General features: G+C 38.9%; 1 protein-coding gene across 1 annotated transcript in view; it reads right to left on the minus strand.

Moving 5' to 3' along the window:
- Positions 1-1,214: 1,214 nt before the first annotated feature.
- Positions 1,215-20,804, minus strand: part of zzef1 (zinc finger, ZZ-type with EF hand domain 1) — a 39,758-nt gene continuing 20,168 nt past the window's right edge. The window contains 21 exon segments of the mRNA XM_057356375.1: positions 1,215-3,409; positions 5,313-5,384; positions 8,340-8,490; positions 9,225-9,390; positions 10,211-10,309; positions 11,788-11,956; positions 12,073-12,216; positions 12,305-12,664; positions 12,744-12,879; positions 13,035-13,135; positions 14,618-14,935; positions 15,193-15,422; positions 15,548-15,680; positions 16,206-16,380; positions 17,070-17,350; positions 17,488-17,651; positions 18,214-18,355; positions 18,680-18,849; positions 18,966-19,228; positions 19,556-19,721; positions 20,135-20,273. Of these exon segments, the coding sequence (XP_057212358.1) occupies positions 3,329-3,409; positions 5,313-5,384; positions 8,340-8,490; positions 9,225-9,390; positions 10,211-10,309; positions 11,788-11,956; positions 12,073-12,216; positions 12,305-12,664; positions 12,744-12,879; positions 13,035-13,135; positions 14,618-14,935; positions 15,193-15,422; positions 15,548-15,680; positions 16,206-16,380; positions 17,070-17,350; positions 17,488-17,651; positions 18,214-18,355; positions 18,680-18,849; positions 18,966-19,228; positions 19,556-19,721; positions 20,135-20,273 (3,660 nt within the window). The 3' untranslated portion in view covers positions 1,215-3,328.

The raw sequence follows: 20,804 nt of genomic DNA on the forward strand, positions 1-20,804 counted from the left end.
AGCGACCGAGAGGAACGCGGTGGCAGTTTTATGGCGAGTGAAAATGTGGAGTACTACAATGCTGTGCTGATATCGTCCATATCCAGGCCATTTGTGCCTCTCACACATATAAAGGTATTTTGTGTGTGTATATATATATATATTTATATAATTACATATTCTCATACATATATTATACAATAAATTAGTTCATCTATTAACACCAAAACTCACTTTTTTGCTTGCAGAATATTTAATTTCCTACAAAATGTACTTTTGAAATCTATCTTAAACTTAAAGGCACTTATTTAATGGAATGACCTATACATTAGGAGGATGAGTTTTACAGTTTCAGTCGCTGGGGTGTGGTTCTATCACGGGGCTACCGTGCACGTGTGTTTGTTTATAAGAAAGAGACATAGAGACTATATTTAGGTGAATGGTTAAAATAAAACACAACAGATGGTTTACATTCTAGGAGGGAAGAAAATGCTGACAAGGGAGGGACTATTTGTAGTACTATAGGGAGGGTCAGAGTGTTTGCCTAGGTCAAACACAAACATATAAGAAATTTGTCTTTGTTATAGAACAGAAACAGGACATAAGGAACTGCAATAAGTGTTTGAAAACTTTAAGCTTGCTGGATAGACTGTAAAAAAAATTCTGGCAGCTGTGGTGACTGAAATATTCTGTAAAATGACATGGTTTTCTCCGGTTTTCTAGTAAATTTGTGTGTTTTTTTTACTGTAATTTGATGGTTTTTCACTGCATTTCAAAAACAGACTTTAAAAAAAATCCTGTAAAAAACAGAAATTTTTCGGCAGCTGGGGCACCAGCATTACATTGAAAATAACAGTTTTCCCGTAAAATGACATGTTTTCTTGTAAATTTGCAGTATTTTTCTGTAATATGATGTTTTTTGTTGTATTTCAAAAATATGTTAATAAAACCGTCAAATTGTAAAAAAAAAAAAAAACATTATACATGGAAATTCAGTAAAAATACATGCTTTTGATGGTCCATAATTATCAATATAAAATCTATAATTTAAACCTGGTTAAACAAGTTTAAATGCTTTAGAAACCCCATAAAACGTTTTTTTTATTCCTAAAGGAAAAATAATGCCCTTCTTTCAAATCAACGGTCATTTTTTCAACAGACAGAACAGATTATGTTTTTTAAAACTGACCCTATAAAGTAATTTTACATAAAATGAATTGAGGGTGAACCTTCCATGCAATTGAATTTCTTGCTTTTTTAATTAAAAACAATTTAACAACCAACCCATAGCATAGTTTTGTCGTTTCTTTTTGCATGACAAAGCAAATAAATTCAAAAGTGAAAGCTTACAACAATATACATGTCTTTAAAGTGATGGGCTGATTATTTTCAGATCAATTATTTACGCAATTATCAATATTCACAGCTATGTACATTCAATCAATGTCAATTTCAAAGCAATATCTAAGTCATGAACTCAAAAACGAGAGACATTCATAAAAATAAAATAGAAAATGCTCAAAATCAAACTATATCATTTTCTTTAAAAATATAATTGGAGAACACCTTTACAATGACATGAAGATTAAATTAGGATTGCTTCAAACATAGGCACATTGTTTGTTAATATCTGAGGCTTCAGACAGGAAGTCTTCCTGTCAAACGTTTTAAAATCCACCCAAACTGAGGCTGAGCAACAAAAGTTGCATGTGCTCTATACTACACATGTAAACAAAACCATTAAGGACTAAAGGATCTGCGTTTCCTCAGAACAGATCTCTATTACAACACCACCACTACCACCAAACACCTCAATATAAGACCCCCAGAAAACTGTCACTGACAACGTTCTTCTGGAAGATAAATATGTATTTGCGCAAAATGCTTCTCTTTTAATCAATAATAAATTCTTTGGCTTAAATATCCCCAACAATTCTCTCAACTCTTTTATCCACTAAAACAGAATCAAACTGAAATAAAAATAATGATCGTTGACCTGAACAGCCAAGCTGAAATGACTTATGATTCCATAAAAAAGCTCAAGGGAAAAACAAAAACAAATAATAAAATATACTATTTAGATACCATTAGAATAACCTTTCACTGACCTGCAAAATAGCAACAAATTTCACTCAATCATAAATTTCACTCCATATTTACCCAAGAACATTTCTGTAATAATATACTTTTAAGCAATATGTGAAGTTAGTGGAACACATCCACGTCACAACTGTTAAAATGGTGCATGACTATCAAGTTGGCTAGATAAAAGGCAAATCTTTATGATTATCAACCAATATTAAAGTGAACCGATATGCCAACCGATATTTCAACTTTCCATGTTATATTCTCTATCAACAGAAATGGTGGTATGCAGCATTATAAGTGTGTTAAGAATCTGGGACATGACAATGTAAGACAGCACTGACTTTCCTTGTACTTGAAGTTAAAGAACACATCTGCACGGTGTCTCAAATCTAAAACTATTTAGTGTGGAGAATTTTTAATCGATTTCTCAACTAATCCACGAGTGGAGAGATCGCTCTGAGCTAAGTCAAACAGAGCCTTGTGTGTTTGCATTGGCACATCAAACTCGTTTCTCTTAGGAACATCATCTTTCATGCATAAAGTGATCATAAACAAATGTAATGAGACTTATTTTCATGTCATCCAGTCTTCATCACTTTAAACATCAGCTGATTTTAAAGTGTAACATTCAAACTACATACAGTCAACCTATTGAAAGTGAATATCAAGAGAAGGCCGCACGGTTTGGACAGATATCTATATATAGCGAGCACTCTACCTTGTTTCACTCTAGTTTGAGGTTTCGGGCCACTCTGACGAATGAGAATGCACTGGCAGCTTCATATTTTTAGGCGGCGTGTCCAGGGAGAGACGGCGGAGGGTGCGCGAGGCAAGAAAAGGTGACCTGCTTTCACTTTGATCGATTGTCTTACCCTCGGTGACTTTTAAAAAAACGTGGAGCAGCGCATGGATGAGAAGGAAACATTTGGCACGCCTCACCAAACAGATTTTACTGTTAAAGCTGAGGTACAACAAGCAAAAAAAGAAAAACATCCTTCACCTTCGTTGGCAATTATGAATCAAACTCTGATTATAACACCGAGATGATTCACAAAAGAGTCCGTGATGGCCATAACTGGTACCAATATGATGGCAGACGTCACTCTAACCCCCCACCTAATGACTAAACAGCGAAGGGCTGGATTTGCAGGTGGATTTTTCTGGAAGACGATATCCCATCACAGCCATCAACCGAGGAGGACCGTTCCTGTGGGCATCTGGCAGGCTTCCCTCCTCTCATTCTCATTCTTTCATCTCTCTTTCAGGGGGACAGGTTGAGCAGCTTAGTGGATTTATTTGGGTAATTAATGGCCAGGCTGATGGCTGCTATGTTTTTCAGCGCCTGTGCAATAAGACACAAGAGAGAAAGATATAAAGACAAGTGAATGAGTACTCGAAGAGAACAAAGGGTGCACAAAGGCAGAATGCTAGAGAAACCATTAGGCAAAATATTGCGGCCAATTTATCAAACGGTTTCACGCACCTGTGGCCCTTGGCAAAAAGACACCCACACGCTCATCTCACACAATTATTACACTTTAGTTACTTGTGTTCTGTCCATTTCAAACGTTTTTGGCACAGTAACACACAAAACATATTTTGTTGAAACATTACAAAATCAAAAAACACAAACCACTTGTTTAGCCATAATACGTGTGCTGTTGTTATTCCAAATGGTGCTTTGGACGAGATAAAAACATTAATACCATCCTACACATTTTACTGTTATTGTACTACAACAAACATGATAATGGGGTTAATTAGCAAATGTAACTGAAATAACCCGTAACCCACACACAAACACACACACTCACTCATACACATGTACTGTACTTCTGAGCTTTGAAAGCAAAATGAAGGGACGAAGCATAACTCATAAGTCTGGTGTGAGAACCAGCACAGCTGTTTTCATGAAAGTCCTTTCTAATGTTTGCCGGTTTTAGTATAATATTTGGTTTGAGCTATCATGTGATGAGGAGTGCAAATGTTTATTTCACCAAAGGCAATTATTCCACTACTGCCAGTATAAGTGATGTGAACATAGTCTGCTTTAATTTTAGAAGTCTTACAGAGATAAGAAGAAACTATTTTCTCATAAGAAGAGGATCACTATGCAAACAAACAAACAAAGCCAACACTGTATATTTGTGCACTGCCATTCAATTTTCATGGAACGCTGCATAATGGAGTTGAGTATCTGTCATTCGAAATGGTTTGCACATAAACGTATGTTGGGCCACTGGATACTGCCATTTGTCAGAAACATTATAAAAACATTCACATTACACGTATAGCTGACGCTGTGGTTTCCTGTGCCTCAAGTGAGTTAGCGGCTTTGTGGACAAGTTAATGCATGAAGCGAAGCCATATCTTAGGCTACTATATGTGGTCAACCAACGCCTTTGTAAATCTTCTGTGACTCTCAGAATGAACACTTAAACAAGAACACATTAGCTCTCTAACTTCATAAGTGGGATTTCATCATGGGGCAAGATTTATTACAAACAGCATATTGTCTTCTAATGTCACTGACTTAAAGTTCACCCAAAATGAAAATTCTGTCATCTTATACTCACCCTCGTTTTATTTCAAACTTATATGACTTTCTTCCTTCCGCAGAACACACAAAAAATGATATTTTGATGAATTTTGTTACCTGGATCCCATTCACTTGCATTGGTTTTGTGTTCACACAATAGAAGTGAATGGGGTCCAGTGCTGTTCGGTTACCAACTTTCTTCAAAATATCTTCTTTTGTGTTCTGCAGAAGAAAGAAAGTCGTACAGGTTTGAAATAACAAGAGCGTGAGTAAACGATGACAGAATTTTCATTTTTGGGTGAACTATCAACACATCCATATACAGTACATAAACTATTGAAGCTTGGTCTGAATTCATAAAACAGCGTTTGTTCCTAGTGCCATTTAAAGGAACAGCTCACCCCAAAATAAAAAACGTATCGTCATTTACAGTTTTTAACCTTATGTCATTTAAAACCTGTATATGACTCTTACTTCAGTGGAACACAAATTTTGAGAAATGTCTCAGTGGTTTTATGTCCATACAATGAAAGTCAATGGGGTCCAGTATTTTTTGAATACCATCGTTCATAAATATCTAATTTTCTGTTCTTCAGAAGAAATTCATTCAAGTTTGGCGTGACATGAGGGCGAGTAAGTGATGAACGAATTTGTATTTTTGACTGAACTATCCCTTTAAGGTCCAATAAAACTGTGGCAGTCTTACCTGTGCCGTTCGCACTACCAGCTGTTCATTGGTAGTGAGAGCAAGAAGGTACTCCTGCAGAATGCCCTGCTCCTGATGGACAAACAAAAACAAACACAGCAGTTCAGCATCCAAACACTACGTGAATTTGACACCTTCAGCACTTGTTTGTCATCAACAAAGAAAACACTTTACTTGAACTTATCCCTTAACACTTGCAGAGAAGAAAAACTTAGCAGAGAGGCTGTCAGAGACATTATTCAAGTGCAATACCAGTTGGACAACACTGTTATTTACCAAAGACTTGCCAACACTCTTCAATAAGTTCAATAAGTGGTGTTAATCTGAGGTTTGGAACAGCACCATGCTGTTAATGACATGATTCTGAATCAAACCAGACACTTTCTAAATCACCTCTCTCTCGCTCTTCTATCTGCACTCTTCTGGGTTTCTCCCATCGATCAAAGTCTACATTCACAAAGTAAGGTTTTTGTAGTTGGAACTGTAAAGCCCAACACCACCACAACATGTGAAAAAAGGCAGAGTACTAAAAAGAACAGAGTACTAAAAAGAACAGAGTACTAAAATGTCTGAAAACATCTTCATGTGAAGATAAACTGTGGCTTTCCTGCATGCAAATCTGATTTGGTTTTCAAATCTGATTTTTAGGACTGACCATCTGCACTGTCGTTTTGCAACCTGATCCATTTGTTCAATATCTGGTGCATCTACATTGGTTGCTATAGTGATGATGCACGCGTCAGCACAATGCCAAGAGAATTTTTCATACAACCGAGAGTAGCTGTCAGCATGGAAAGCGAGAGCGGAAAACGGAATATTTTGCCTCTGCTCATACCTATTATGCTGGATTTTGATAAACAAAGCCTCTCCAAATAGCGTTAAACAGCAAAAACCTGGATACTATGACAGTAAACAGAATGAATACACAAAGCACAATTACACAGATGATTGCTGTAAGCTATTGCAAAACCTGAATGGCAAAAATGAATGCTAGCAGTTCACAGATTGTGGGTTCGAACCTTGAATGCACTTTAAGTAGTTTTGAATACAAGCATCTGTCAAATGCATAAATGTCAATGTAATGTTAAAATGTGTTCGTGTGCTAGCATGCTAGGCTAGGCATGCATTTAATATAACAACAAAGGGTAAACTGAATGAAGATAAAGAAGCAGGTCCTTCAATTCAGACGTTTCAAGAGTTGGTATAGTTAAAGGTATTGTTCACCCAAAAATGAATTTACTCAAAATCATGTCATTCCAAACCTGTACGACTCTTTTTCTTTTGCAGAACATAAAAGAAGAATGTTGGTAACCAAACAACATTGATTGGCCCCATCGACTTCCATTGGATAGACGCAAAACAGCATTTCTTAAAATATCTTCTTTTGTGTTCCCCAGAGAAAGAGTCACACAGACTTTGAAAGCCAGTTTTTGGTTGAATGATCCCTTTAAGTTGACATCTTCAGGTCACTTTTACCTCAAGGTGACTACAAAAACATTATGGCTTTAACAATATGGCTGATGGGATACATTAAACAATACAGCACTCCTCTGTCTAGTCAGACAAGTTTATATCCTTAGCGAGAGCTCATAACCAGTAAGATTGTTCTTTACACTGACACCAATTTGAGATGAACTGCACATAGACAAAACATTTCTCCACAGTAGGCCTCATATAGACTTTAGCTGAGAGACTGTCGCTTTCTGAAGGCTTGTTTTTATCATGTCAGAACACATTCTAAACCACTTCCTCTGAACGTGGGGCTTTATCATCCCTCACAAGTAAGTGTTACTACACAACTGGAGAGGAAGAGAGAACGAGTCTGAACGTCTTATCTGTTTTTTTCTTTCCACCTCATTTCCGACACTGCAAGTATGGAAAATGTACACATGAAAACTCTCCTGCAAATGCTTTTCCTCTATGGTTTAATCCAACATACCGCTATTGTCCTTCTGAAACCTCGTATCTCCATATTGCGTAATATTTTATTCTTATAGTCACCCTTTGTCATTGGGTTTTGCAAATATCTAACCAATAAAAAGTATTAAAAAGTGCTCTTCAACTCAGTATTTAATCCTTTAAAAGTACAGCCTTTTCCAATTCCGGAAAAACAGTGAATTTGGACATCCGAGGTTTTGGAAGGACAGTGTCGAAATGCAAAAATGCTTGCTAATGAACTGTTTTGTGCGATTTAACTTTGTTTGACCTTTTTTTTGTTCTTTTCTATAAGCGCACAGTATTATCAGCTCCATTGTTTAAATCCATTCCGCCTAAATTAAACCTCCATCTGGGCCGTTTCTGATCGTCTGGCTGCTGAGAAGCTTGAAATCTATCCGGTCAGTGGAGTTCTGAGAAGCCCTGTGGTTGTGGGCAGAAATTAAGTCTCTTCATAATGAGGCGAAACAGTGCCGAGCGTCGATGGGAGAAACCACTCAACGCTCTCACAGAACACTCACTCCATCCATTTTCCTGTCACTTCCCCGAGCTAATGCTCACTTAAACATCCCGGTTCCTAACCGCTTCATACTCTCGGTCCAACTTGGCTGTTAAAAGATGATTTATGCTCATAAATGGGCTCTTTCTTCCCATTCACAGGCTCAGAGAAACAAGGAAGCACCTCGATCGGTATGAATGAGGAAAGACGGGTTTACCTGACGTGGCTCTATGTAGGTATGCAATATGTGGTGTGTGCATTTCTCTTGTGTTTGGATGTCTCAGAATTAAGTGTTCTTGAGGCACATTTTGTATGTGACCAAGGTGTGTTAGTGCCCTCTAGTGGCCTGTTCTCAAGCATTCGCTACCGCACAATAATAAACATGCCATTCCTCTACTGTAACAGGAAATGCAGGAAAAATAAATGTGGCTTCAAAGTTTTCATTGGTTGAGTATGTGTCATATAATATAATAAAAAGGTCTTATTTAACAAGAGAACAACATCTCCTGAGAACATTTGCTCATGTCTCGGTTCAGGAAGATCATCCGACAGGCAAATAGTCAGGGTTGAATGTTGGATGGACGGTGACTCACCATGGCCTTGGCCTCAGCAATGAAGAAGAGCTCAGTGAGAGCACGGTGGAGAGGAAGGAGAACCGTGATGCTGGTGGGGTCTTGACTCAAACCACCTTCCATAGAAGTAAAGAGCTGCCACAGTGGCTTCAGCAGCGTAAGGTCACATCCCCTGCAAGAGAACAAAATATTCATATTCAATATTCATCATAATTCACATTATAAGTACGTGGTCGACTGATGTGCCGTATCATATTTCACGTTCAAAGGGCAGGTGGCCATTTGCATGCGCTCCACCACACGTCCATCTCTTTACTACTCTTACACATGCCCTTGTCTGTCGATGATGATGTAACTGTGTCCAAACGCCATGCAAAGCACTCTGACATGTGACCTTGTTGCCATGGGAACAATCAAGGCAGAAAGCCACTGTCAGATGCATTATGCAAAAGCTTTGTTAATCAGAATACTCCACCAACCAAAAACAGGGGTTGATATACAGCCGTGGTTTTAAGGAAACCCACCAATGAGATATTATAGTTATTATTTGCATCTGGCCACTTCCTACAGTATGATGTCATCAAATTCGGTTGACACCAGCAGTTTCGTAAGTTTTGTTTTACAACCTCAACTCTCTACAAAACACGAATACTATAATAAGTACATCACAAAGAGATAAAGGGTGCTTGAAGCTTGGTAAAACTGGTTCAAGGTCCACCTGCAGTTCACAAAGTACAGAGCAGACATGACAGAACCAGTTTCACGAGGAAAGGTGCTAACTCATCCGTCTAGAATAGTGGGACGGGTGTAAGAATTGAAGGACAGTGTCTGCAATTTGTTGATTTCATAAAAAAACGAATAGATAAGACATGGATCAACTTTTAAAGGGACCTAAAAGGCGCACACCATTGAGACGGACACTGTAGAAGCCGCAGTAGCAGGTGAACAGCTTTCAGCCTCTGGTTTCCTGTTTGACGACAGGCCACGCCCACCTGCCACTCCCAGATGTCGTAAAGCGGAAGGTGAGTGAGGGCTTGCTCATCAGCTAGCATCTGCTTCAAGATCTCAAAACCTAGATTAAAACAAATACATTTTAATCATTAGTTATCATGCAAAGGAAATTACTTTCCAAATGTAAAACCGTGTTGAGAACAGACATCAGACATCTAAGCCTGAACATGCCGGACTGTTTCATTCGGTTTATTTACCTCGCCAAACCTCATTTGGGAACAAATAAATGAGCTGGCAGACCCTATAAAAGACCCACTCCTTCCATGGCTGGAAAACCCATTTGATATTGCATTACGGAATAATAGTTTCAGGAACAGAGCAGAAGGTGCACGAGTCTATAAAGTCTTTGATTAAAAGGCGGATAAGACGCAGGCGAGGAGCTCACAGCGACTCGTGACCCAACACTGACAGTTGTGATCAATCACCCGCTCAAAAGACTTGCGAAGGTGGGCGACCATGTTGTGGGTGAGAATTTAGTTTACCTCTGCTGTGCCATCTATTAAGTACAATGGAGTTCAATCAGTTTCGAACGGACTGTTTTGGGTAAAATCTCGGCATCCGGAGACCGGAAGGTTAATAATACCACCAGTAAAATAATTGCTTTCAAAAAGGATTCTCGTATAGGACACTGACATTGGATCCCTTAAAGATTTTATGAACAGAAATATGAGTCCTGAATTAAATGATGGTACTGTTGATGCACTCTGAATGAAACCGAAGGAAAATAAAATGTTTTTGATGGTTTAGATGATTATCTAGAGGACAGTAAACAGACATGTGGGAGATGACAGTAGATGATAAAGCAAACGTTGGCTAGAGGACAGCAGAGTCAGACATCAAGAGAAGTTGAGAGTCTGTAAATAAATGAGCTGTATACGTACCGGTCTGGAAGCGCCCTCGATGGCCACCAGTCACAGTGAATTTGTAGCCCCATTCTGTGTTACTCATATCTGATATAAACCTGTAGTAAACTGTGTCCCCTACAAGAGATAAGAAGAACGCATTTACATTCTATTCATTCTTCCTTGTACCTATGCTTACAGTGTACATCAGCACATTTATGTCATAGGGCTGCTTCACAACGCAAAAAATATTTTGGCCAATTGAGATTTATTTAACATGTATTTCTTGAATTGAAAAACATGTCTTTTTAACAGTAGATTTAACTACATAAATCTACTAGATAAAAAAACATATATAGTATAAAATATAGTATTTATATTATAGTATTATATAAAGTATAAATGCATACATTTAAAAAAATGTATGCATTTATACATGAAAAATAAATACATAAATAAATAAAAATCATTTATATCAAAATAAATTAAACTTAAAGGGGTCACATGACAGGGCTAATATGAATATTATCGTTTGTTTTAGATGTAATGCATTGTTTATACACTATTTAAGGTTAAAAAACGTTTTATTTTCCACATACCGTGCATGTTTGTATCTCCTCTTTGCCCCGCCTCTCTGAAACACGCAGATTTTTTACAAAGCTCATCGCTCTGAAAAGCGAGGTGTGCTATGATTGGCTAGTTAACCAGTGCGTAGTGATTGGTCGAATACTGCAAGCGTGTGACGAAAATGTAACGCCTCTTACCATATTCGGAACATCATGTTCCAAAGCAATTGTACTGACAGGTACGGCCACCTTACTTGCGTATACATTTGGGCGGTCTTAGTCAAATCATACCAAGAACTGACGTAGATTTGTGGGGGTGCGGTTACACGAGGCATTTCAGGCAGATCTGGGTGAGCATTCGCCTTTAGATAGAATGCATCTTTTGTTCCGACACTTAAATTTTTGCAATTTTATGAGTCTAATACATGCACGGGCAACTTATAACACACCAAAGACACAGAAAAACACGTATTCACGCCATATGACCCCTTTAACTAACTAAACCAAACAAGCCGCAGCCTCTGGACAGTTAGTTAGGGAAGGAGTGTACCTCTTAAAAGAAACGGGCGTGCTGACAACGGAATGTGGTAAATAATTGTTTTACCTAGATTATTTAGTTTTTTGTTATTATCGGAAGCCAAATTGAAAAAAACGGAAAATAAATTAAGATTAATTGCACATCCCTAGTGTGTTATGGGGTGTGCATTCTGATGAAACAGGTTTTCCTGTAGCTCAGTGGTTAGAGCATGGCGCTAGCAATGCCAGAGTCATGGGTTCGATCCCAGGGATTGCACATACTCAGAATCAAAATGTATAGTATAATGCAATGCACGTTGCTTTGAATTAAAGCATCTGCCAAATGCATAAATGTAAATGTAAACGAAAAAAATTGCAAACTAAATCACAAACATTGTATTATCTTATAGATGTTTTACTAATGCCCAGTCTTTTGTATATGAAATTGAACATTTCTGTATGAACTGGAATGGATCCATACGTTTTATAGATGATTTTTCTCTGGATTTCCAACCAAACATGCCATACTCTCACCTGGAATCTCAAAGTCTGTCCATTTCTGATGTGAACCACTGAAAGTGTGCATGTCCTGAAGAAAGTCACTGGTGCTGGCCATCAGAAGCTCATCGCATCCTTCCTCTGTGTGACAGCGCGAGTCAAACTTCACGGACAGGTAGATCGCCCCGGGAATGTGCACCTTATCCTGAAACCAGAAGGAACGACACTCAGCGGGGAACACTGTTGGCAATCATTGTCTTTATTGAAAAAACTTGAAAAAATAAATAAAAATCCTGAGATGGTTTCTGAGAAAAAGTATACCCCAAAGTTTGTGTTGTTGTCTTAGGGGTGCTTGGATTCCCGGACTTGCACTGCCATCCCAGGCTCCTCCATAAACTGACACGCTGTCAGTGACAGATTACCCAGCATGCTCTGGCTGCAGCCCCTCAGAACCTTTTGCAAGATCTGACACACAACATAAAAAAACTGTAAGCTCACATCCAGTACTTTAAATGCAAAGAAGAAAAGCTACAGATCCACACATTCCTCTCACCTTCTCCCACATTGGTCTTTCCTCCAGCTGCATGAGCATGTCCAGTATGTACGCCATGTGTGAAGCTCCGCTCAGCTCCAGGTCTTCCTCTTTAATGGAAGTGTCAGCGGGCCAGTCAGCCAGCAGCGTGGCCAACACGTGCCGCGCATACAGGATGGCGATGGCCTCATTCACCTTAAATAGGTACTGTCGTACTGCTTTGTTGCTGCGCGCGTCCAATTCTTTGTGCAACAGAGCCGAGCTTTTAGTGCGACGCTGTTTGGCGTAACTCAGCTGCAGGTCGCTCTCAGTGTTTGTGATGAGCTTCTGCGTGACCACGTTTGTTTCTTCTGTGGCTTTTTCACACCTGGTGGGTTTAGACTGAAGGTCAAAGTGAAGTGATTAGCTTTTGACCTCAAAATGGATAGATTTCGTGGTTAAACATGTTGCTCGGTCTTACCACACAGGGCACGACGATTATATCTGTATCTACTGCCTTAGTGCTTCTTTCCTCAGACCGAGGTCTTTTAGATGGTTGCCACTTCTGTGCCAGCATACGAATTGTCTCGTCGGTTTTGATAGCCTCACCGTCAAACCTGAGATATGATGAGATGTGGAAGCATTTCGTGTTTTTTACGTTATACCACTACAGTCTATAATATGTTATGCACAATATACTGTATCTGTGGTTGTGTTCGCTTATCATATAATATTTGTTACTGTGCAACAGGAATTATAAAGAGTATCTCACCTCTTCTGCACTTCAAGAAAGAAAGAGTCTGTCCTTTTCATCTGAAGCTCATACATGGCTCTCAAGATATGCAGTGGGGCGTTAAGTGCATCATGGGTAATCTGGAAGTAAAAGAAATATCAGTAACACTTGACAATAAGGTGCTTCTTGTTAACAATTAGTTAATGCATTAGCTAAAATAAACTTACAACGAACAATACTAAAAGAGCATTTATTAATGTTAGTCCATGTTAATTTCAGAATTTACTAATACATTATTAAAATCAAACATAGTCACTGCTAACATTAGTTAATGCACCATGAATTAACATGAATAACTGTGTTGACATTAGCATTACCAGGGATAAATAAATACTGAAAAACAAAATTGTTCATTGTTTGCTAATGTTAGCTAGTGCATTTAATACTATTAACAAATAGCACTTTATTGTAAAGTTCTACTGTCTTTTTAACACTGCCCTAACATCACAGACGCCAACAAAAAGCAACAATTCAAACATTTTTAGGTTACCTGACTGATTTAAAATGTTGAAAATAGGGGTGTCACAGTATACCACCAGTATTGACAATAACTTTGATAAAAAAAAAACAGGTTTACCAATATTGTGCTAATTTTACACATATCGTAATGTAAACTATTCAGCAACACCCATAAAAAAATTCTGCCTTAAGAGTCACAATCTCTTGGGTACAAACCCTCTCTCTGCCTCCAGAAACATGTATTTTGAATGTGCCATAGTTGAAAAAAATTTGGTCAATTTTCTAAACTTTTAATTGTCATACTAAGTGTTAAGCCCGTGGCATACTTATTTTTGTTTACGTGTACGCGAATGCACAGCCTTGCAAAGTACACTTACTTTGAATCACAATACACATGGGTTTTGACGCATGCGCATTACGACATATTGCAATACCTCTCTGGGCCTATAGGGGTCAGGTTTTCTTCAACTACCTTGAATTGACGCTCCCGGGAAATTCTGGTAAATACAGGAAATACTGCAAGAAATAGAATGCGCATGCGCGACCTGTGCTTACTATGTACACGAGGTACAAAATTCCAGTGGTGCGCGTACAGTACACGCGTAATATTCTGATGACGAAACTTACATCACACGCACTTTACGCTGTCCCTCGCGTACGTGTAAAACGGAAACTATACCTCCGGTTTAAAGGCCTCAAATCTTAAATACATTTTAAACGTCTTAAGATGAACATTCTGTCATCATTTACTCACCCTCTTGTCATGTTAAACCTGTATGACTTTCTTTCTGCGGCAGAACACAAAAGATGACATTTTGAAGAAAGTTTGTAACCAAACAGTGGCGGCACCCATTCGCTTCTATTGTATGGACACAAAACCAATGCAAGTAAATGGGGGCCAGTTAACAACATGGATCAAAATATCTTTTGTGTTCAGCAAAAGAAAGAAAGTCTGAAGTCAGGTTTGAAATGACAAAAGGGTTTAGTAAATGATGACTGAATATTCATTTTTTGGTGAACTATCACTTTAAGGTCAGTTAAAGAACAGATGATGATTTAGCATGCCGAAACGACAGACAGAAGATGAATGTTTACACTCCGACCTGAAAACACATCTTAGTCTCTTCATCCAGCCCTTCAAGCGGATCCGGTCGGTTTGGATCCACATCGTCTGCGCAGCAGCTGGAGTGATCCGAATCGTGCTCCTTCTCTTTTCCCTTTTCTCCATCCGTCTCTGTGTCTCCGTCCTCCGCCATAGAGTGGATTTCTCGTTTGGATGAGTGCAGCATGATAGAGAGAATCTCCAGGTCTCGCAGAAGCCACATCTTGCTGAAGCCTGTGCCCTTACTGCACTTACGGACCAGGAGCTGCATAAGACCAGAGCCTTGAGTGGCGTCCTGGGCCAGAGCCACACCATGCCTCTGCGTGAGACAGCAAGACATACGTTAATGCAAGAGATAAATATTAAACCAAGTTGCAATTGGACATTTTTAAGTAGGAAATGTTCAGAGTTAATGTTATTAACGACACTACCATAACATCTGCGTGAATCTGAGGAAAAGTGACTGCATACATCATTAAAAATGTTACTTTGTTATAATGTACATAAGATTTTGACTTCAAATGTTCAGCTAACTTTTATACTATATCAAATATTTAAATCCAGTGTCTTGCATACCTTTAGTGTGTTGTAGAGTCCCTTAAGAGCGAGAGATAGCACCCAGGTGGCCTCCACAGCATCTTGGGCACTGCTCTCCACCCCCACTTGCAGAAGGTGACTGACGATGGAGATGAAGTTCTTCAGGTATTGACTCAGGTGGGCCGAGGTAGGGGATGCCGCTCGGCCCTCAGACTCTACATCACTGCCAGTGCTGCACTCATGTGCCTGGACTAACTGGTAGTCTTTCACTGAGAAGAAATATTCGAGAAATAAGGATATAGCAAGTACACTTGCTACTACTAATGTCCGAGTGATCATGGGTCATTTCAATTTGGCCAGATGCATTAACATGGCGAATTTGCTGTTCCCGCACCTGTTCTCCTCTTCCTCGTCTTCACGTCCACCACAGCCGCTCTGTTCTTCTCAGTGAAGTGTTTAAGGAGAATCATGTTATGCTTTTCGTTGGCGTTATCTATGAACACAGCCTGAGTCCCCATACACAACACCTGAAATGAGAAGACGCCCGGTTAAAAGCATATATTTTTTTAATTTACATAATCAAATAGGATTGTTCACATTAGGGCTGAAGATATAGCTGCATGCACCGACATAACAATGCTTTGTTAAAGATTACAATGATTTACATATATTTTTGCTAAAGCATTATAATGCACAAGACTAGGTATTTTTGAGTGACGATGCAATTAATTACTGAATCACAATTTTGAATCCGATTCAGCGTAATGGAAAGTTTGAACTGATCCACAAAAATGAACTAAACTTACAGTCTAATGCTGCTTTTTCTACTGAAGATTAAATACGAGTTTAAAGAAATTATATCATCTCAATATTCTTCAATTTGGGTCATTTACATTTAGTAATGTTAACAAATGAGGTAAACAATAGAAGCAATTGGAACAACATAAAGACAACAAAAAGCATAAGTGCAGTAAAAACTTCATATCGGCAGCAGTAATTCAACACATTCCTCTTGGCTATATTATTTTCGTGGGTGTGTGACATCTTCATACCTCAGGGAAGCCCACGAGCACCAGCAGCGTGAAGAGATTGGTTCTTTTGAGTTGCCGCGGTAACTGTTGGATGCAGTGATCTGTGAAAGATGCCACAACTCCACACCACTGAGGGCAAACGTTCAGGTTCCTCAAAATGTCTGCCACCGAGCAAGCCCAATCCAAACCGATACGGCTAGCAACACAAAGATGGGTGTAACAATACCTTGCAAAGATACATATATCATATTTTTTATGTTTTTTTAAAGTGGGTTCTGTTCGAGCATCGTGGTCCCTGTGTCATGATCACATAGGCTACCAAGTCACCGCAGTACCAACTGTAAAATGATCATTTAGTTATATACTCCTTAAATTATACATCATATCTTATTAACTAGCATTCATTTTCTTGACTGACATGTTTTCTTTGATCTAAAGGCACACGAGTGTTTGAAATTTGTTGTTTGAAGAAAGGAATGATGCTTGTGCCTACATATTAATTTCTTTCGAAACGAAACAAGATTTCATTATAACTGTTTTCAGAATGGACAACTTGGACTGAACAATGAAGAGAAAGCAGTCAACATGTAACTCTTTCAAACTGTTTCAAAAAGCATCTCAAAAAATTACATTTTTTTTACTAATTCTGGGCAAAGGGTGTTTACTTTCAAGATGCTACAATATAACATCGTTTCAGTCACAACAAAATGATTACCCATGATTCCCTTTATCTCATTCTACAGTTTTGATGAGTTTTCTACTATTCTAAAATTTGGAGAAAATATAAATAAAACAACATCAATTCTATGATCCTAAACATTCAAACTTTAATGTACATAATGTATTATCAATGTTGCATATTACAAAAAGATTACAATAAACTACCTGTCCAGACACACTGCACCCAGACTAAAGAGCAACTGAGTGGTCTTCCAGCCCTGCACATCAACAGCTGCTACATCTCCCGGGGTCAGCAGCTCAAATTTGTCAGTCAGTGCCTCAGTCACAGCCGCATCAGCTTCATGTGGAGAGATTCTCAGCAAAAGCTGCCCCAGAAGCCCCAGAGTTAGGTGGTATGTTTCATTCAGACAGCCAGCATTTGAGATGACCACCCGAAAGAGCAATGGCAGAATAGGACTCAGACTGGACAAAGATTGTGTGGTGCCCTACAGGGGTCAAAGGTAACAGATTAAACGCGTATAAAAGACTGTGGTTTGATATAGGAATGCGGGACGAATTACTTTGTATGAACTAAGAAATAATCTATAAAAAGGGCACAATGAAACTTGAAGCTTGTGTTTACTGGTTTGGCTGGTGGCAACATGGCTGCCAACAATCCCAGAATTCTCTCTCGGGAGCATTCAGCAAACACGTGTTCCTGTAGGGGTCCTCTGGCTGTCTTCTCCTGGTCTTTATATGCGTCCATGTTGTCTGAAATAGGAGATGTGATAGTGTCTCCACTTGATTCTGACAAACACAACATGAAAAGCAAATATGAAAAATAGACGATCTTTAACTTTCAAAGGTACAGTGGCCTATATGAAATTTAGCGGCATCTAGTGGTGAGGTTGTGAATTGCAACCAACAGCTCACTCCCTCTCCCTTTTGAAGCACCAGGGTGGTTGAGACAGCACTAAGATGTCGTCACATTTACGTTTCTTTGCTGAAGAGATAACGTATTTACAAAATGCGCTCTGTAGAGCAGTTTGTCCGCTTAGGGCTACTGTAGAAACAACAGGGTGAATTCCATGTTAGGGGACCTGCGGTGCATGTAAATAGAAATAGCTCATTCTAAGGTAATAAAAAAATAACGCTTTATTACGCAAGATCTTTATACACCTTTGAAGACATAGTTATGTATATTATATTGCATTTATGTATATTTTATTACATCTCTCTCAGTCGATTACACATTGGACCTTTAAAGATGATATACCATAATTTAACAACAACATAACTTTGATTAAATGAAAGGTCAAACATTTCCTGCAATAAACACCAGTATTTGCTGCTACTATGGGGTATTTACCTCCGACTCCAGGCGACAATGTTTCCTCACTAGACACAGAAGGTGTCTGACTCGCACTGGACGAATCGAATGTGTCCTGAGAGACTAGCTTCCTTCTCTTCTTTTCCTCTACCTTCTCCTCACCCTCTACTCCGCCATCTTTCTTTAGGGACAAATAAAAAAAGTTGTTAAATATTGCCCAACATTTAGTTTAAATGACCTCATGAACCTTTTAAAGGAAGAGATCGCTCAAAAATGAAGATTCGGTCATTATTTGCTCACTCTCATATTATTTCAAACCTGTATGACTTCTCCCATGGAACACAGTATGGAAATGGTCAAGAATGTTGACAAAGTCTGTCAACATACAATGGAAGTCAATTTATCTCATTCTGTGTTCCTCTGAAGAAAGAAAGTCATACGGGTTCAGAAAACGTGAGGGCGATGCACTGTCCCTATGATACACTGGTGTCAAAAAGTAACTGACTCTGTCTGTAGATGGCGGCGGTGAGCAGATGGCTGTGGTGCTGCTGGGCAGAGATGAAGTGTCTGCGCTGCTGATGTCTTGAGAGGAGCCGGGTGTTTGGGGACACATTTCACTCTCTGTGGCCGATTCATTCGATGAAAGCAGAGACAGCAGGGCAGAGGCTCTCAGACCTACAGGACCACACAGAGACACTGATTCGAGGGGTGGGCAAAACCCATGGGGATGTTGCTTTTGTTACAAGCTCACAGTAAATGAACAGATAATGTGAATACAATGTGTCTCCCACCTTTCCCAGTCTGTCCCTTCAGCAGGCACTCATTGATGAGGTCAGAGCAGCGGGTTTGCAGAGCGCTAGCATAACCCAGGGTGACATCGTCTAGAGGTTCTCCCTCCTGCTCTCTCTCGCTGACCAGCTCGGAGGTGAACAGGGCGAGAGCGGCGAACAGAAGCCAGGAATAGTTGTGTATGTAGGGCTGAATCAGTCTGTGACGGTCACTGATGCGGATGGTGACCATAGGGTATACAGTGATGCGATGGGTGGGAAGATGGCTAGAGAGGGAGGAAAAGAGCAGTGATGTCATTAATGCTGCTACACTTTCTAACAAATAATTTTCTTTGTATTTTGAACCATATGCTTATTAGTTAAAAAAAAAAAAAAGAATCAAAATATACATAAAAAATATACTGTATGGTTATAAAACGTACTGAATTGTTAAGCACCAGCCTCATACCCATAGTGCTAAACAATTATTAAAATTATAATTAAAATATATAAATTAAAAATGATTAATAAAATGAAATGCAACATAAAACTCTTTAAAAACCGTGTTAAAAGTTAAAAACGTGTGAATGCTTTAATAAAATAGTGCGTTTTACCTGTCTGGGTATTTTTTGGCATTGTAACAGCCAAAGCACAGGTCGAAGTCCTCGCAGACGTTACAGTTTATCCTACTGCCCACAATAAGGCCCTGGCAGTGGTCACAGGCATATTCCATGTTCACCATCTCATGGTCATCCTCGTGACCTTCTGGTTTAGCACCACCTGAACGGAAACAACAGAGCCATTAAAGGGATAGTTCACCCAAAAATGAAAATTCTTATTGTCTATTCAAACCTGTATGACTTTCTTCAAAATATGTTTCGTGTTCTGCAGAAGAAAGAAAGTTGGAAACCAAACAACATTCGCACTCATTGACTTCCATTGTATGGACACAAAACCACTGATGCGTTTCTCAAAATATCTTGTTTTGTGTGTTTCACGGAAGAAAAGTCAAATACATGTTTTTAATAACATAAATGTGACAGAAATTTTGACAGAAACGTTTTGGGCAAACTATCTACTATCTACTGCTGCCTGTTATAAAATATAGACTTGTCTTGTGAGCTTGTTTATGGAACCAAGCTACTTGAGGCAAAAGGAAAAAAAAGAGATGCATCTGAAATGGTTTGGCTTACTGAGGAAGCAGGTCTTGCACAGATCCATATCTGTACACTGAAGGCACCTGTAGCGATGCCACGGAGCAATGCGCTCGCATCCGTCACATGAGATCTCTACATTCAGCAGGTCACAGTAGCGTGCAATGAACATGTGCATCTGAAAAGATCAAAGTCAGTAGATAAAAATAAACAATACAAATGTTAATGTTAGCTGGTTATTATAACAAAATAAACTACCTTCAGGATAATACAAAGCCCTTCTGCTTCATGTCATACTTCTGTCACGTATACAGTTTTGCAAAAATGACCGACCGACTTACACAAGTAGAGCTACACAGTCAAATCTCAGAAAAATTGAGCTGCTGAGATGAATATTTAAAGGGGGTGTAATCATTTGTACAGTACATTATCCTATTAATTACACTGTTAATTACCACATAAATAAACAAAAGGCTTAAAATATTTATACATTTTACAGATGGAGATTTGCATTAACAGTACAAAATGAATGTGGCACTGAATGTGGCAAAAATGCACTGTTCATCTGATGCCTTTTCTAAAAGACAGAGAACTTCAACCAGATGTACTACCTGGTAAGTGTTTGAGACCAAATTAGTGTCAAATATTTGCTCTGGTGACTATCTGTGTTATGATGAGGCATTCATGTGAGTGCTGACATTTGCCTGTG

The sequence above is a fragment of the Triplophysa rosa genome, linkage group LG2 (genome assembly GCF_024868665.1).
Source record: "Triplophysa rosa linkage group LG2, Trosa_1v2, whole genome shotgun sequence".
NCBI classification, from domain to species: domain Eukaryota; kingdom Metazoa; phylum Chordata; class Actinopteri; order Cypriniformes; family Nemacheilidae; genus Triplophysa; species Triplophysa rosa.